The 18,199-nt window shown below is 46.1% G+C and overlaps 2 protein-coding genes across 3 annotated transcripts; both read right to left on the bottom strand.

Moving 5' to 3' along the window:
* Positions 1 to 688: 688 nt before the first annotated feature.
* Positions 689 to 13,800, bottom strand: sec62 (SEC62 homolog, preprotein translocation factor). The gene is made up of 8 exons (XM_056596583.1): positions 13,718 to 13,800; positions 10,455 to 10,563; positions 8,468 to 8,573; positions 7,381 to 7,600; positions 6,911 to 7,006; positions 6,304 to 6,364; positions 5,942 to 6,061; positions 689 to 5,013 (listed from the first exon to the last, which is right to left on the bottom strand). The coding sequence occupies exons 1-8, from the start codon at positions 13,751 to 13,753 to the stop codon at positions 4,301 to 4,303; spliced, it is 1,461 nt and encodes a 486-aa protein (XP_056452558.1). The 5' UTR covers positions 13,754 to 13,800; the 3' UTR covers positions 689 to 4,300.
* Positions 13,801 to 14,252: 452 nt separating this feature from the next.
* samd7 (sterile alpha motif domain containing 7) lies at positions 14,253 to 17,960 on the bottom strand. Of its 2 annotated transcripts, none has more exons than XM_056597416.1 (8): positions 17,710 to 17,960; positions 17,287 to 17,410; positions 16,896 to 17,020; positions 16,671 to 16,752; positions 15,787 to 16,451; positions 15,581 to 15,696; positions 15,364 to 15,474; positions 14,253 to 14,872 (listed from the first exon to the last, which is right to left on the bottom strand). In XM_056597416.1, exons 1-8 carry the CDS (start codon positions 17,810 to 17,812, stop codon positions 14,621 to 14,623), a joined length of 1,578 nt encoding a protein of 525 aa, XP_056453391.1. In that variant the 5' UTR covers positions 17,813 to 17,960; the 3' UTR covers positions 14,253 to 14,620. The 2 variants fall into 2 exon arrangements, with proteins under 2 accessions (XP_056453391.1, XP_056453392.1); XM_056597417.1 differs by having other exon boundaries at positions 16,671 to 16,749.
* Between the last annotated feature and the right edge of the window lie 239 nt (positions 17,961 to 18,199).

Here is an 18,199-nt window from a genome sequence, read left to right as displayed (position 1 = left end):
GCGGGGTTAGGGCCATCGTTTTTCATTCACATGAAAGTTACTGTCATGTCTTCAGCATTAGTTTGGATTATAGAACATATATCGCTTTAACTTATGAAGCCTTTGTATTTAAGTCACTACAAAGGTTATGTAAATAAAATCCTTAATAAAACAGGAATGCAGATAGTTGGTTTTCTAGAAAGTTTTTTGAAACCTATAGATGTACTGAACATGTGTATTGATTAGGTTGGCTAATAAATCCAATGAAATCCAATCGTTATCGAGTAAACTCGAAAGCTTGATATATATTTTGCTATGGGAAAGCACTTTTTCTAGGATTCCTAGACATTACATTTAGTTTAGTCAGAAAACAAGGAGAGGATTCCGAGATATTACATTTAGTTTAGTCAGAGAACAAGCAGAGGATTCCTAGACATTACATTTAGTTTAGTCAGAAAACAAGGAGAGGATTCCGAGACATTGCATTTAGTTTAGTCAGAAAACACGACACGGATTCCTAGAAGCCGGGGTTTATGGAGAACTCTGAAGTGGCCCATTTGCAAAGAGCGGGGGTGGCAACACTGGCTTCCGTTGTTTAACCCTGTGGACTTTCAGCGCCAAATCCGTTTCAATGGACTCTGGTTGTACTGCCCCTTTAGGAAAATAAAGTGTGGCTTACATTGAGTTAGCTGCTGCAAACTAGAAACCAGTGTGATGAAAGAGATGGATTATTGTTTAAAGTGTTTTGTAAAATATGTTTATTTATTGGAAACATTGGGGCCACCAAACCTCATGTGGGACTTCAGAGCTACCAACACATACCAAAGACAACCTTGCATGACTTCTCATATGCACCTCAACTTAATGTTGTTTTTCACCTACAAATGTGTGCACTGTTACATCTTTGCTATTAGTTTTAAGGTTTTCAGACATCCTGGGTAAACCTTTATCCAATAATGCAAGGGATGAGTAAAAGTTTGGCTGCAGGTTCAGACAATGAATGAAATAAAAAATTACATATAATGTATGGTCATTCTTATCTCGGGAATTGTTTAATGTCACTGGAATATATTAACGGATTAACCTGTTTTAGTCCAGGTCATGTATTTATCCATATCTCTTCAAACATTTTTGCATACGATATTTAGGATAAAGTAATTAACGTTTGAAATGGTATGATTTGTGTCGTTTAGGTACAAGGTTAGTTATTGACTTGATTCACCGCAATTGAGGTGTTGAATATTACAACTTTAATTGACCAGCAACTTTCCTCAACTAATTAGGCAGGATATGCCCTGAATGGTCAGCAATTAGTGGGCGGCAGTCTGAAAAAACTGGGACCACAACTTTGATGTGTGTGCGTGTCTAACACCTCAGCTTTACAATTAATCAATTATCAGTTAATTGGTGGTGGTAAAAACAGTGATAATCTAAATCAACAACTCAACATATCTCCTTCCATCACTCCCAACAGTCAATGATCAGAAGACACTGCTGCTTTCTAGATTTTTATTGCAATGATAAGATATAGATATATTTCAAGACATCCAATTAAATTACTCATAATATTGCATGAGACAGTCTTGGGTGGGAAATGACGTCGATCCAAAACCACTAAGTGGGTGAGAAACTGTTGTTTTCCCGACCAGAGATCCAACAGGAAGGGTCTGTACATGTTCAGAAAGCGACACGATGCGAAGCAGCAGCAGCAGCAGAAGAATAGAGTAATACAACACACAACAGACCGACACTCAGGGACAGATTAGCTTGTGTGTCTATGGAACGCTCCGACACCATCAGAGTGCTGCTACTACTGGCACGGTTCTTCCAGAAGACCGCGACACAGAAAGAAGAGAGACATGAAAACTAAAACGAGAACGAAAAGAAACAAACAAACAAAGATATAAGAATAAGTGAAGAGCGGATCGGCTTGAAAAAAGAGGTTCCCGAGCGTTTTGAGAGAAATTGAGGCTGTGGAGTTCCTACAGAGTGTTCCAATGTTCGTTCAAAGTGAGGGAGGAAACAAAGAAACAAAATGACAAGTCAAGCAAGTAAGGGGGTTGATTTCACTTCTGGACATTCAAATGATCACAAGTCTGGAGTTTCTACGCATAAAGAGTCTAGACACGCACGCGCACATTTTTCATAAGCACTCGCCACGTTATGCAATATTGTCATGGGGGGGGGAGCTGCAGATGTTGGTCAACATAATGCAAGCGACTGGTTGCCCAATCTGCCCATTAATGATTCACTAGTTCGGCGAGGGAGGCACGCGTAGCATTGCTGTACAGTATCGAACGACGCGACGACTCTGATACCACTGACATTAATGTTTAGTGACATTCAACGTTACAGCATCAGAATAACAGTGACGACAATCCGACAATTAAGCCCCTTGTGAGGATCCCTTCATTGGCCAATTAGCTTGCTACTGGGGAGGAACTCAAACATCAGAAGCAAGTAAACTAAACCAAACCAATTCCTGTTACTGACGATATTACTGTTCAAAATGAACAAACTGTTTCACCATGTCTCGGACTGAATGCAGGTGTGTGTATATATATATATATATATATATATATATATATATATATATATATATAATATCAATAAAATCCATTTAGAAATGATACAATTCTTTTATATATATATATATAATTAAATATTATCCTCGCTGTGAGTAAAAACTAAAACAAATGCAGCAATCCTCGCCAGAAGATGACGCCAGCACAGGAAGTGGTGGCAGACCCTGGATCCACAGGTGTAGCCCCGCCTCCTAAACACCACTGGGCGCCTCATTGGTTCTCAAATGGATGACGTGGTCATTTCAGGTGGTAGGTGGCAAGTGGAGACTACAGCCAGGGGGAGGGGCTGAAGAGAAAGCCACGCCTCCTCAGGCCCCACCCCTCTCCACACCTGAGCTAGAAAGAGGACACTGGACTCATGGATCGGTTGGCGTGGGATAACTCGTGAAATCAGTCCAGACACGTTTGATTTGTGTCTTTCAGATCAAACTGAATATATTAGGACCCTTTGCTGGGCTTAAAAAGAAAAACAAAAAGGTTTAGGATGTGGCATTTTTTAAGTGTTACCCAACGAAAAAGTTTTTCCGTAATGCATCCTTTGAGCTTAACATGCATAGTAACATTATACCAAGGTGTACTATGTTCATTTGGCACTAGATTTTGACGGCATAATTCTTTTATTTTCCCCCCGGTTGTAAATCGGAATATTGACAATTATGTAGGACAACAATTAACTGACAACAGAAATCAAAGGAAATCGCGTCTAATCTGCACAGTTTCCAAAAAAAAAAAAGGGATGGAGCTGCATCAAAAGGTGGACGCCATGTTGGACTGAGTCCCTTACAGAGAGGGCCCGCTGAGTCTCCTCATTCATCTCAGCACCTTCAGAGACACAAAGGGCCTCCCCCACTCGGTTGGGGGATCGGGTCCTGGTATAGGGGTGGGGGGGGGTTGGGACCTAGTCCCGGTACGGGGTAGGGGAAGCGGTTCAGGTCCTGGTACGTGGGTGGGCGATCGGGTCCCGGTATTGGGCAGGAGATCGGGTGGAGAGGAAAGCAGGCTGATTTGGTCCGGTTCAGATTAGTTTAAACAGACGTTTCTATTGGTCCGCTCTCGGCTCAAGTGTTGCCTGAGGAACACTGGGACTGACCGACAGGAAGGAGGGAGCAGGGAGCAGGCAGCGCGTCTCCGTAGATCAGGAACCGGACGACATGGTTCAAACACACCAGAGGGCACGCCGCTCAAGGCAGCGCCAACCAAAGCGAGGCGGGAACATTAACCGTTTAAAGTGATGTAGGAGGCAGGAAGTGGCCTTTGGGCGGTGGGCGGGGGAGGGGGAGTGATCAGGGAGACAGGTTCATTCCTCAGGCAACAAAAACATGGCAGTTTCCCCCCCCCCTCCTCCCTTCCAGAGGCAGAAGACGGTGAAGATTTGGGTTTCTACCAAGAGGCTCCCGTTGTGTGGGCCTTATTCGACTCGTTTTCTTTCATCTTTCATCCCCCCCCCCCCCCCATTGTCATCGTCGCTCCACCTTAACACCGTTGTGGTCCTCGCCCCCCAACACCAACCTCGCTCAAACCTGGTCTGTATGGTCGCATGTCTAGTGGAAGAAGGTGGTCTTAGAAGGTACAGAGAGACAGAAAGAGAGATACGGAGAGACCGGTTGTGTTCAGCAGGGGGGGGGGGGGGCAGGACGGTCCTGGGGATACCGCCCCGAAGGAAGGGACAGAGACAGAGGGACACAGAGAGGTAAAGAGAGAGAGGACTGGTGATGAAGAGAATAGAGTATATAGTTTTAACAGCCGGGAGGCTTCGTCTCCGCGCCTCCTCGCTCCTCTGCCTCTTTCTCCTCCTCCTCCTGCTCCTCTTCCTCCTCCTCCTCCTCCTCCTCCGTGTGCTGCTCCAGCTCCTCCCTGGTGATCATCTCAAAGTCGTTCCCGTTGCTGTGCTGCGAGCCGTCCTCCTCGCGCCTCTCGCTCTCCGTGTCCGAGTGGCGCTCCGCCGCCACCGCTGCCGCCGCTCCCGCTCCCGCCGCTCCCGATACGCCTGCCTCCTTGTTCTCGGGATCATCTTCCTCCCCCTCCCCCGACTCTTCCGGACACTCTGGCTTCACCATCTCATCCTCCTCTTCCTCCTCCTCCTCCTCTTCCTCCTCTTCCTCCTCCTCGCCGTCCTTCTCGTCGCTGTCTGACTTGTGTGTCTTGGCGGGGGCGGGGCTGGAGGTGCTGCTGCTGGTGGCGTTGGTGGAGGTCACCGGGGCGCTGGCGTCCGTGACTGCGGCGTCCGCATCGGCATCGGCGTCCGCGTCTCCGTCCCCATCGCCGTCTCCGTCTCCGTCCCCGTCTGCCTTGTCGGAGGCCTTCTTGGAGCGGGGGCCCTTGTACTCGTGTGTGTAGAGCGGCCGGAAGGAGTCGATGAAGCCCACGTCGGCGGTCAGGTTGGGCAGGAACCAGAAGTGGTGGCGGCCGCCCGTCACCAGCCAGATGAGCAGGAAGAGGATACAGCGGGCTGCGGACACACAGAATACGTCAGAGGCCGTCGAGATTCAGAATAAAAATCACCATGCATCGGAATCATAATCACAATCACCAAATAGCGCATTTCCTCATCCAAAAAATCATACATCATTATGAAAATAATAATCATAAATGATCATCATCCGATTAATTATACATAATATTAAGAAGAAGAATAATCATAACACAAATAAATCATACATAATACAAATTAACATAAATGAGTAGTCTACATTGCTGCTATCCACACACACTCAAATTTGCATTTTATAATGCAAAAACAAGCTCTTTCTGTATAATCACGCTTGAAGAACGTTTATTCAAAGTAGGAGATTCTACAAGAAGGAAGCCTTTTCTGAGTGTTTCTCATTTGCAGACTCATATTCAAAAAATAATAAAAAAGGAGAAGAAGTGCGTTATGACTGAGCATCATTTTAAAATGTGCCTTCATTCAAATAGATATATACAAACACAAACATGTATACTGTATAACATAGCTTAGCTTTAACACCCTGTTGTTTCAACAGTTCTCCATTTCTGGGTCTTCCCTGTTCTTTATAGTCGTTCTTCAGTTAGTTTATCAAAGTGCTTTATGCCTGCTCATAACGCAGCTCTTCTTAATGCTGTCGACTGCTCTATTCACTTGAATGGACCTTCCCAATGTTCGGCGGTCAATTATTTTTGTTGTTAAGCATAATTGACCGAAAAGTGAATTCCTTGCCTCTGATTCACCTCTCTCGTACCACTCCACAAGCAGTCCGGTAACTTATCAACCCCGGCGCATTCGGTTGCTAAGCGACCTCGGCTTATCTGAAGCCTACCTTCGGGGTGGTTCGCCCTGCCTGGGCATGTTTTCCCCGATAACGCCACCGGCGTTCCATACATCGGCCCGTACGTACGTGTGGCCCAGCGCTACTCACCGACGGCCAGCAGCAGGATGCTAGCCACGAAGCAGCCCGCCGCCACGCTCAGGTAGTACACACCCACGCGCATCTCAGCCGGCCACAGGGGGAAGAGCGTGGCCGCGATCACCGCGATGACTAGAGAGGGACACACACACACACACACACACACACACACACACACACACACACACACACACACACACACACACACACACACACACACACACACACACACACACACACACACACACACACACACACACACACACACACACACGTTGAGGACCCAACGTTGAGGACCCAGCGGTGGGGGGGGGGGGGGGGGGGGGGGGGGCACAGAGACTTTAAAGAGCCCACTCCTCTGCACACAGACTCACCGAGGATGAGCCCCATAGCAAAGGTCTTGAAGTGGACCGGGTCGTAAATCCACACAAACACCTGTGGACAGCGGGGAAGAGCGTTACCGAGGCAGGCTCAAGATGAATCATCCACGGCTGCTCCGATGGGCTTTCGGTATTCTCATGCCTTTGTGGTCTTCTTTACAGCGACTGAATGTCCATTCTTAAGCGGTCAACGCGCTGATGGGCTTCAAAAGCGAGGTTTGGCTGGCTGTACAGGGCAATCAGCCGGCCAACTGACTCACTCATACATATACATTCAGGGAGGAAATACTCATGCATTGATGCTTAGCGAGGCAGACCAACGTTTACAAAGTCAAAGATAAGTCATCTCAAGAGGTCGGCTTTCCCCGGGTTCAGAGTTCATCTAGAACCTTCAGCGCTGAGTCAATGTCAATTGTCGCTTCGACTCTCTACGAGAACACATTCAGTGCCAACGCTGAAGGTTTACCATGCAATTGAACACTTGAGGTGTGCATTAAATGCGCTCTCTCCCTCTACCCCTCTCTCTCTCTCTCTCTCCCCCCCTCTCCCTCTCCCTCTCTCTCTCCCTCTCACCCCCTTCCCTCTCTCAGTGTCTCTCTACCTCGTTTCCGTCCAGGAAGAGTTGGTCCTCGTGGGGCTCCAGTTTAAACTTCTTCTTCGCGTCCTTCTTCTTCTTGGGGGAGCCGGGGCTGTCGTCCTGCAGAGAAAACACAACCCCTGCGCCGTTACACATCATATACACACACATGCAGTGGTGAACCTTCAAAGGCCCGTCAGTAATGGCCCAAGCCAACGGATGACAAAATGGAAACTTCATAAGGCCCATCGCTAGGGGTCATGGTGACAGATGATCTGGATCTGGATCATTTGTCTACTTGACGATGAGATGACAGATACAAGGTTAGATAAGATGACAGACAAAACAATACAGGTATGACTATTTGGCATGCGAGTGTATTTCTTTTAGCATTCCTTTGCCATGTGCAGTGTGTGTTATAGTACGAGAAGCAGCAAGTAGACGATATAGCGTAAAGAGTTTAGAATCAAAATGGCAGCAATGTGTATACGTACGCCCTTCTCCTTCTTAGCCTCATCAGAGTCCTTCTTCTTCTCTTTGTCTTTTTTCCCCTTTTTCTCCTCCTCCTTGCTGCTGTCCCCCTTGGTCTTCTCCTTCTCCTTCTCCTTCTCCTTCTCCTTCTCCTTCTCCTTCTCCTTCTCTTTCTTGATCTCCTTCTCCGGCTTCTTCTTCATCACTTTGAGAGCGCGGTGGAAGAACTGCTTCTTCAGGAGTCTACCAACAACAACATAAACCACTGATTAAACACGTGTTTTTGAGGCACTTACTATCAAGCAAAAACAAGCATTTCGTAACTAATCACACTACGGAGGACTGAAGGGGCTTTGAGTGTTGGCAGTGTTTTGCATGCAGGCGAAGGCGATCACTGATGTACACCAGTTAGGACACGCTCATTAAACCTGTTGGCAGAAACGACAATGACAACCACGGGTTGTTTTGACTGGAAGAGTTGGCAACAGTGCGCAACATCAATTATTGCCAGCATAGTGCAGACATGACGATTGATTTTAAATAAAATAATAATGCTACTGCTTAAGTGTTTTGAAACTGAGAAATACTAGAGAGTGGTTCTAGCCAGGGGTGTGTGGCTAATACAACTACCCCCCCCCCCCCCCCCCTCCCCCACCTCTGATAACTCTGGTGGCTCAAGGTCATGTGTTCCCGCAGACAGGTGATCAAACAACAACAGACGGCATGCTTCCCGCTATAAATCAAATGTGTGCCAGTTAGATGGCCTTGTGTTTGCTTTGGCCCGTTTTGGCACAGAGGCACCAGACGTACAGCTGGCCTAAGACAACACACTTTGAAAATGTTTACTAAGAATAAAACATAACCTAATTCATTCTAAAAACACATCTCTTTGAGACAGTGGAACTGCCTTAAACTACATGTCTAAGACAGTGTAACCATCTAAAACAGATCTTAAACTAAATCTCTGTAAAACACATCCAAACACAAAGAAAACCATTCATGCTGGGCACATCCCCGATGTGACATTACTCCAGTTATTGGGTCTGAAATGAGAGCAAACAGGGCGTACAGAGGGCGGCTGTGTGTCAGCGAGGTCTGTCCACGGCCTACCGGTTGCAGTAGTCGACCACCGACTCTCGGGTGGTGAACAGGGCCTCCTCGCCCTTCTTGGCCTTGGCCCACTTGGAGTCCAGCAGACAGTCCACAGCCTTGGAGGCTGCAGGGCAGACGGCGCGGAGCAGCGCGTTGTTTTGAGGTTAGACACAGGATCAGGGAAGAGAGGACGCATTCAGACATGCGTGTCTAGGGATTCACCCATCATGCACAACAAAAGGTACTAAGAAAGGTAGGACAAAGTTGCCGTGTGCCGTAACCATGGCGATAACACGCCCCCCTCTTTCCTAGACCTCTCAGCCCCAAAACGCATTATTTAAGAACTCAAGTTGTGCTTAAACAGTGGGTTCATTGGCCCTTTAAACTGTAATGGTATTAAGCATCGGTACTCTGAATCGGCAAGTGCCCAAATGTAAGCACTTGTGCGGTCTGAGGAAAAAGGGGAATCGGTGCATCCCTATGCATAACGGCGGTTCGGGCTGCTCGATTATGGGAAAAATCATAATCACGATTATTTTGGTCAATATTGAAATCACGATCAAACAATCCTTTTTAAGTTTGAAAACATGTTGTATTTATTCAGCATTTCTCTCCTAAAAAAACCTTTGGAACTGAGAACTATACAACAAAAAATACACAAAATGGTCTAAAAGAAAATGTTCCAATCAAAAATAATATAAAGATATGTATCCAGCTGTTTTGCCCTTTCTATAAAACATAAAATAAATAAAAGAAATCTCGTTTTTTTTTTTGGAAAAACTCGATTATGTTAATTTTGTGATCGTTCAACGCTAAAACCGGAAATGGAAATCAATGCCTCAATCATTCCAAACACTGAATTTGGAGCCACAACTTTGTTCTTTAGCATGTTGCCCTCATGTACGTTTTACATAGCTCACCACAATGTAACTGTCCCTTCATGATACAGGTGACCATATAGAGTCTGCTCTGCTTATTAAAGGACAGCATTTCCAGACACGTGTCCGGATCAGTCACCTGCTATTACTTGGATAGGAGGACTAAAACAAACAGGGGATCCAGAAGCTGTTGATATGATGCGTCACAGCCATGGAGAAGCGATAAAAGAAAGAATCTATAACAATCTACATAAAATGGACACTGACCCCCCAAAACAGAAGGTTTGCCCTAAAGACCAAAATAAAGCAGCGGAGCACATTAAAGACAGTCATCCTCCTCTTCAGCTGTTCAACTTAGGTTTTGTCCTACTTAGATTTGTGGTAGTTCATCGGACTCAATTCATCTAACACTTCTTCTGCTCTTCAACCACTAGGATTAAACTGTGGCAGTCGAGTGGGGCCTGTAACACCAGATTGTACGTTTGAAACATAATTTTGTGGTAACTCCTCCTGATTGCACAGACTACGGCCATTATCACAGCATGTATATGGTCTGGTGTTAAATATTTATATAGTGGGGCTTCCCCCCCCCCCCATACACTGATGTTGTATGGTATCAGACTGCAATACCAGGCTCGGTTAGGCCTGTCACGGTAACAAGTTTTTCTGGGTGATTGATTACCCTAAAATTATTGCGATAATATTGCCGTTTTTCAACTAATATAATGATAACGACATAATAATGCAAGTACACCCTCTCGAAGATCAATAAACTTTTATTTCTAACAAAAAATGCTTGAGGGGGTTTACTTGTTGTGCCCTGTAATTATGAGCCCGAGCCCGATTTCAACCCAACATTTGGCCTACTCTGCTAAATTAATATAATATCATAAATATAATGTATAGAACGCCGGTCATTATCGGGAAAATAATCCCTGACAGGACACCTCCGCTGCGCGTCGGTGTCCTGTTCGCCCTGAAGAGGCTTATTTTCGAAAGTGACCGGCGACGTTCTATACATTATCCCGTTTATTACACGGCTACGTGCCGTAGTGTTGATCAGCAGAGAAAAGTCGTGCGTGCGCGTGCGACAAAGAGAGAGATGAAGAGGTGGCGAGAGGACTGACCGACAAAGTAGTCCACCCGGTGGCCGATCATGCTGGTGGACTTGGTGGGGCAGTTGAACCGGACATACTTGGCCACCGCCTTCTCCTCCTTGGTGGGCTCACTCGCCTCCTGCAGGAGCACACGTACACACACACACACACACACACAACAATGTACCAGTGTCCGTTCACATACCCACTGACGACTCAGTGTTTCCCCCTATAGGCATTCAGCGGCGGCGCACTACCTCTGCACATTTTTTTTGTTTTTTAGCAAATAACTAAATATGTTTCTCTCAGGTTTGAGGCACATTTGCACACTGATCTGGTCTCAGCGGATACCGCGGTCTGTGACTGTTGGTTGTTGTGTCATAACTGGAAGCTCAATCGGTCAATTTTTCTCAAAAGTTCTCACCAGAAGTAACCATTTAAAGGGTTATTTTTCAATAGATTTGCATGCCCACAGACCCCCCCCCTAGCGTTGCTAGGTTACCAACTCACAGCAGCACTGCTACAAAAGGAATCTAGGGGAAACACTGAATATGATTAGATGTCTATTGCCCTCTTTAATCCTTCATGCTAGGTTGGGGCAGTATCAAGGAATTTAGAAGTACAGAAGGTATGAAATTTAATACAGTCAAAAGTACAAACGCACCTCTTTCTTTCCCCCCGACATCTTATGAATAAATGTTTTATCATGTTGATATGTATTTTGGCAATGTTTTGAAGCAGGATATATAATTCAATAGTTCAAAGTACAGTCTTCACATTTGCACGATTGTTTTTCAGACTGAGATGCCTGGGAAACTGAAAGTGACAGTTATAGCAGCACACTGCCTTGTGGTGGTGTATCAAAATAATCACATCTCATGTCTGAAAGTATATAATTGTTTAAGTTCTAACGATATTGGATATTCAACCGATATTGACGCTACGAAATACAGCGTTTTGACGCAGGGAACTGAAGACGCCATCACCGGTACGAGGCCAAGGTGTCTAGAGAACTATATCAGGCATGGAGACGGTCAGCTAGCAGCACTGGTCATCGTTCGGTTATTGTTTCTACACAAGAGGCTAATGACAAAGTACACTGCCCTAAACAGTAGCCTAGCTCAAACACCATTAATGTGGATACATTACATTTAATTGCTCTTTAGAAGTGCATGCCAATAGCTCTACAACAGTAAAAAGCTGTAGAAAAACAGCGTTTCCAGTGGAACTCCGGTCTGGTTGTAACGTATATAGGCTGTATATAATCCAGGTTAAACATACTTTCCATGTGTACATAAGTGGAACTTGCTGACTCTGAAAAAAAAAAAACACGATTGCACAAGTAGAACCTATTTATTGCGATTTGGGCCAAATCTATGGAAGAAGGGCGCTTATGTCCTATTCATAATTCTATAGGCCAGATGTATTAAAGATTAAAAGCAAGCAAGACTTCGATGTTGGTATATTGCATATTAGAATAGAGACAATTTCATACATAATACAATGACTTTTTTCACCAGTAGCTCAGCTTTATTAATTGTTTACACAAAAACCGTCATAAACCCAGGTGAAAAAAGATACCACCCAAGCCTACAATCTGCTATACTATTCGATTTCGAGCTACAAGCACCTAAGAAATGTTAGGAAGGGACTCAGAATAGTGGCATCACTGTATTGATACGGTTTCATACTATACCAACCACTTCTATCAAAGATCACTTCTATCCTCTTGGAAATAAACTAGAATCTCTTGGGTTTATATTTAAGTGAGGACATTTCACTGACAAGCCACTTTGCAGCAGAAACCCTATGGCCGTTAAAGACACAGTAATCGATACAATTTGGGACATGTCACATCTTCATTTTGCTCACATGGGAAATGGAAGAAGAAAAAAAAAAAGGTGCTTTGTCAGCTTAGCTGAACTGTCTATATGCTGAGAGCCAGCATAGTAGAGTTCACAAGCGGGTGCTAACAGACAGCTGCTGATCAGGGCAAAAGCAGGGATGTGGGGTTCTCTCTGTGGATGTACCAAGACCAGCATCCGCCTGCCAACCTGAAGTGGTGCTCTGCATGTCAACACACAGGCATCAGAGAGAGAGCGGGAGAGCGAGACAGAGAGAGAGAGCGAGAGCGACAGGGGGAGAGGGAGCGAGACAGAAGCCGTTAGGGCCCCTGTGACTACGGCTGTATATTCTACCTGGAAAGAACGCACAGATATCATCTTGAATCTACTCCCTTATGTCAAACACCAGTCACACACCAACACACACAGCCCTCTCAGGGGGCCCACAAAGCAAGCTCAGCTTGCCAGCACTTGGCCATTTCCCCAGAATGCAAAGCTAGTTGGCTAGTATTACACAGGAGAAACTATGTACAACAGTTGATTGAAACTGCTGCACCGTGCAAAAAATGTATTAGGACCAAACACAACATTAATGTGGATGATTTTAGTGCAAAGCAGCACGCAAACATGTCACAATAACGAAATAACACAGCAGCCACAATGTAAACAAGAAAACCAACCACCTCAAAATGTAAATGAATAGCAATGCTTCATTTCGTGAAGACCTCTTCCCCTGTATCAGACCATGCGATAGATAGAGACTAGGAGAGGCTGTAGCTGTACTGTTGTGCAACCCAACACATGTTAACTATTGTATAATGCCGGCCTCGTTATGATGCAGGCATGTCATGCAATGGCCTCTTTCCGATATCCTGACTTAAGTATTTTTTACAAAGTAACACGTTTGACGTTCTCTAATGAAGATCATTATCTGCCATGATCTGTGAGACTTAGGCCTCGTCTTTCCTTCTGTGCGGTTAGCACTGCAGCTGTAGCCGGTGTTTACTGAAGAGTTGTTTATTTGCGGTGTAATTAACGTGTGTAGCGCAGAGAGGGAAGGATCTGACGCAGATTAGCGGGCTAACGTTCTCCAACCAGTTGAAATGGATGCACTTGTCTTGTGTTTGGACAGTCCGACCGCCTGCTAGCGAGCTTGAAGCGGCGGCTGTCGCATTTTGAACCCCAGGGCGTTTTCAAGGCTCTTTGTGGGAACCTAAACGTGCTTCAACAAGTTTTCAAAAATAAAAACATTGGCACAGTTTGTCCAAACAGCTAAAGCTAGCGTAGTTAGCTATACTGTGCGCTCAACGCTCATCTATTCGCCTGAGAAGGTAAACACTTGGACTGGTTGTGGTCGTGATATGTCATGAGAACGTTTGTAAAGTCGTGTATGTTTCTATAAATTGTCGCTTGGTTCGCCCGCAAGAGGCTTTAGGGGAAAGATGTTACCTGGATCCGCTTCTTGTGCCTCCTGCGCTCCGCCATGATCCTCCAACTCAGCTCTTCTTCTGACGTGTACGCGCATGCGCATTGTGAGTACTATCCGGAGTCGCACTCAACTAATTTACATTTACATTTAGGGCATTTAGCAGACACTTTTATCCAAAGCGACTTACAATAAGTAATAATTATTGGTATTTGTGGTCACCAAATCAGTTGGTAATTATTAACAACTAATTATTGAATATAGGTTATAAATTCCCCTCCACAAGCCACATTAACAAGGTTATTTCATGATATTGAATTTATTTTATTATTTAAAGGCATGCATTTATTCTTGGGGTATATATCAGAATATGAACAATGAGATTGACTCAGGATGCTAAACAGAAAAAGTCTTTATTCACATGCAAACATCGGAAACCAATTGAATTGATTGATTTAATTGATTTTCACTTCCAAACAGTAAAAATCCTTTTCATCATCCTAAACAAAGACTTAAAAAATATGTAATCATTTCAAATTCTGTACAAACGATGAGAAAAGAGCAATAGCAGCGTCAATAAAGAGTTAAACACAGAATAGTATATATGGTACAATAATTCACGGTTTTGTGAACACCAATATTACGGATATATAAAAAGCTTTTCCCATTGTATCTAAAAATAGCATACATGTCATTTTACCTCACTTTTAGTACTGTGGCAAACAAAATAGACATATGATGTTTGTTGTGAGTTATCCCTGATAGCAAGATGTGCAGTCTATTACAAGTAAAACCGATAAAAGCAGATTATAAACAGGTATGTAAAAAACATCCACCAGCCTCATGAACCAATCAGCAAACAGGCCTACCATTCAGGCCTACAACAGCATACAGAACTCATCGCAAATCGGGCTCTCCTACGCTATCTACGCGGTCTCGCTGCTCGCAGAAGGAGGGGAGTGGTTCTCCGTCTCGTTGAGGTGCTCCGGTTTGAGGAGGTCCGCTTCTCTCGGGCTTCCCATGATCTCCTCGCTGTTGCACGCGACGGGCGACCCGACCTCCGACGACCTGTCGCCTGGCTTGTCGGACGCGGCCTGGATGGCGGCGGCGGCATTGGCGGCGGCGGCGGGAAGCGGGAGGTTCATCATGTAGAACATGCTGCCCAGGCGCCGCGACACCTGAGGGAGAGCGAGCGTTGCGTCCGTTAGAAACCGTGTTCCATCAATAATCAATGAACAACGGCGCTCTCTTTCATGTGCACGTCAGCAACGTGGCAGTTCTAGGATATTTTAACTGAAGGGGGAGGGGGGGTTTTTCTAACAAAGGAGACCGTGTTAAATACCACTCAATGTCGGTGGTTCTTTAGCCAGAGGTTTTAGACCACAACAAGGCCAACATTTTTGCCAATGCACACCTTTTCCAAAATAATAATAAAAGGTTCCACAATACCTAATGCTCAAGCCAATAGAGAGACGGCATCAAAAGTAAGTGGACAGTTTGTTCCATCAACTTGCACCCATTTGAGCCAATCAGTGCTTCGTCATTGTAATAACTAGTGTTCCAGCACAGTAAAAGTGTCCTTGTGGTGCACTTCAGCGTTTTGTTTGATCCCTAACCAGATCACAGTGAAAACACAGTTGTCTCCTATCATGAGTCTCTTTCTCCATACCTGGGAGCGGACCTTGAGGGCGGGTCCTAGCTTGAGGCCCAACGTGTCCAGGAGATGCTCTTCAGAGAGCAGGGGCAGTGTCTCCCCATCAATCATGTGGTCCTTGAAGACCTGAAGCATGAAAGCACTTTGCTTTAATACAACTCAATAAAGAGGTTTATGTATATCAGAAGGCCACAAAACACTCAAACAACAAGTGACCGCACACCAAACCGACCTGGGCGTATTCAGCGCAAGTTGGTATGCTGTGGATGAAATTAGAAACGTCATCCACAGTCCATTTCCTCATGTTTTCGGAGGCCTCTTCCCCATTGAGATAGAGATTGGGCTGACCTGTTGAAAACAACAATTGGACATGAACTCGTTGAATCGGTGTGCTAGAATACAATGGCATACATGTAAACAGATTTAATGGATGCGTACCAGGTTGGATGAGACCAGGCACTGGGAACATGTGCGGTACCCCAGTGAGATTCCCAGCCGCGGCGGGGAACATGAATTTGTCCTGAAAAGCCGAGCACTGGCCGGCCATGTCTTTGTCCGCACTGCTGGCCGCGTCCGGGCAGCCGTCTTGGCCGTTGCCGCAGGCTTTCCTCAGGCCTTGCTCCGCGTCCTTGTAGTTCTTCCTCGCCGCCGCCGACAGCTCTGACTCCATCTTGATGGGCAGGTGCGTCTTGTGGGCGGCGGCCTCCTCGCCCGCGTCACCCTTTGCCTCCGCGTCCTTCTCCTCGCCAGACGCCGTCCCCGGGCTCCGCTCCACGCCCTTATCCTCGACGTGGCCCTTCAGGCTGGCCATGTGGCTCTCCGTGCTCTTGTGGCTGGCGGGCCGCCTCCCCACCCGACGCCCTCGCTCCCGATGCACGGTGCCAATGGGCGGGTAGGGGCTGGAAGACATGACCATGCTGTTGGAGTGCAGGTCTTCCAGGGAGGGCCGGTCCACGAAGACGTCGTGGCCGTCGGGCATGCGCTGGCGGCCCCTGAAGGCCATGGCGTTGGCTTGGTACATGAGAGGGTTCTCCATTCCCATCAGCCCCTTCTGGTGGGCGTTCTCCAGCTCCTTCTGGTGCAGGATGGCGTTCATCTCCATCCTGGACACACGCAAGGGCGGCGATATGCAGTGGATGAGCCGTAGGGTGTTTCTTAGAGTTCATAGAGGCTCATAGAGTTCATAGAGGTTCATAGAGTTTGTTCGAATTTGACATTTGTTTCGGATTGACAGTCACTTGGATTACATTTGGACTCAAGTCAAGTTGTGGAAAGCTGGTTTGACTTTATGAAGAATATTGAGTTATGCTGCTGCACAATACCTGGCTATGTTCTGCTTATGAATGAGCTCCTGTCGCCGGGCAACAGTTTCCATGGGTTCGGAGGGCAAGAAGCCATAGCCTGCTGAGACGGACAAGACACGGAGGAGGCGGCCCAAGGGATCGGCAGGGGATTGATGGGGATTATTAACACTTCATAACGATTTTTTCCCATGCTTGAGGGTCTATATTTGACGAGGCAAAGTGTGTGTGCAGAGTCACCATTACCTGCTCCTGAAAAGTTTCTTCCAGGATGAACGTTGGCATGTGGCATGAGTGGCTGGCCGAGGTGGTTTCCCATGTGCATTTGTCTGGCTTCAGAAGATACCATCTCTGTGGGGGGCACCATCTCCCTGTAGAGATAGAGTGACATGAGAGTTGTCAACCAAAGGCGAGAAATATTAATATAATTGTAACATAGTAACCAGGGTTACCAAACAGTAGAAAGCAGCATGGAGGCCAATTGCAATGTTCTGGTGGTTACTTTATTCTATAGTCCACTTCGGTCTTTTCAAACTCAGCGTTGCACTTAAGTCTCAGCATTGCACTTAAGTCTCCACTGGCACCAATGTTGCGTGTACAGCATTTGCGAATTCTTGCAGTATTTGCCGGAACTGACCTCTCCATGAAGCGGGGCTCAAACTGTGTGGGGACCCCGTGCATTCTCTGCTGCCCCTGGCTGAGTATCTGTGGAGCCATGGCCATCTGGTTCCTCATGATCATCTCCTGCCTCTGCCTCAGCTCTGGAGAACAAGCAGAGATCCCCCCCCCCATGATGTAGCTCAGCGAGTAGGCAACTATAGCTACAGTGCAGTAAAAGTAGAACAGCTTCAGAACAGCCCGAAGCCAGAAGGTGTAGAAAAATCTCTGCTGCCCTATGTGCCCTGAGAGACAAACAATGCGTGGCTCAATTTATAAACAGCCTTCAAGCAAAATTTGTACAAAAAAGTTGTTGCACAAACACATGTTGACTTAACAGCCAGATTCTTGGATCTGAGGTGTTAACATTTGTTAGACAACATTTGTAAGGCAATTGTCTCACCTCCGGCGGACATGCCGTTCACCAGGCGGTACCAGTGCTTCTCATCCAGCGCCCCCTGCTCACCCAGCGCAGTCATCTTCCTCAGCTGCTCCCGCGGTGTCATGACGGCCCCCTCCGTCAAACAGTGGTCGAAGCCTGGGGAGGTGAAGGGGAGACACAAACAGATCAAATATTGATCCTGTTTAGCAGATGTAGGCTATCTGCAACTCGTATGTCTCTAATGCCTTAAGGCCTACTTCAGCCTGTTTCAATCAGGCTACGTTACACAGCACAGCTCTACAGTAACTATATATATTTTTTCCCTGTGTGAGTTCCTATTTCTAACACTAGGGTGCAGCAGAGATTAAAACATTAAATAGCTGGAGGCGCATGTTATGCTTGAGAGAGCTATTCGAATGTGGCCTATTCATATCGACGAACCGAATTGAATCCAACTGAGTAAAGTCCTACTGAAAAAAACAGCTGGTGACTTTAATTGTCTTTATTTCTC

This window comes from Gadus chalcogrammus, chromosome 8 (assembly GCF_026213295.1).
Source record: "Gadus chalcogrammus isolate NIFS_2021 chromosome 8, NIFS_Gcha_1.0, whole genome shotgun sequence".
NCBI lineage: Eukaryota > Metazoa > Chordata > Actinopteri > Gadiformes > Gadidae > Gadus > Gadus chalcogrammus.
This window is presented reverse-complemented; position numbering and strand designations above follow the sequence as displayed.

Excerpts from the sequence above, each read along its gene's own strand:
- sec62 (XM_056596583.1), bottom strand. The coding sequence starts at position 13,753 with ATGGCGGAGCGCAGGAGGCACAAGAAGCGGATCCAG. Across the intron at positions 8,574-10,454 it reads CCGGGTGGACTACTTTGTCG|CCTCCAAGGCTGTGGACTGT; the intron begins GTCAGTCCTCTC and ends TCTGCCCTGCAG. Across the intron at positions 6,365-6,910 it reads TCTTCCTGGACGGAAACGAG|GTGTTTGTGTGGATTTACGA; the intron begins GTAGAGAGACAC and ends CGCTGTCCACAG.
- samd7 (XM_056597416.1), bottom strand. The coding sequence starts at position 17,812 with ATGACACCGCGGGAGCAGCTGAGGAAGATGACTGCGCTGGGTGAGCAG. Across the intron at positions 16,452-16,670 it reads CATAAGCAGAACATAGCCAG|GATGGAGATGAACGCCATCC; the intron begins GTATTGTGCAGC and ends GCGTGTGTCCAG. Across the intron at positions 14,873-15,363 it reads CCCTCAAGGTCCGCTCCCAG|GTGTCGCGGCGCCTGGGCAG; the intron begins GTATGGAGAAAG and ends GCTCTCCCTCAG.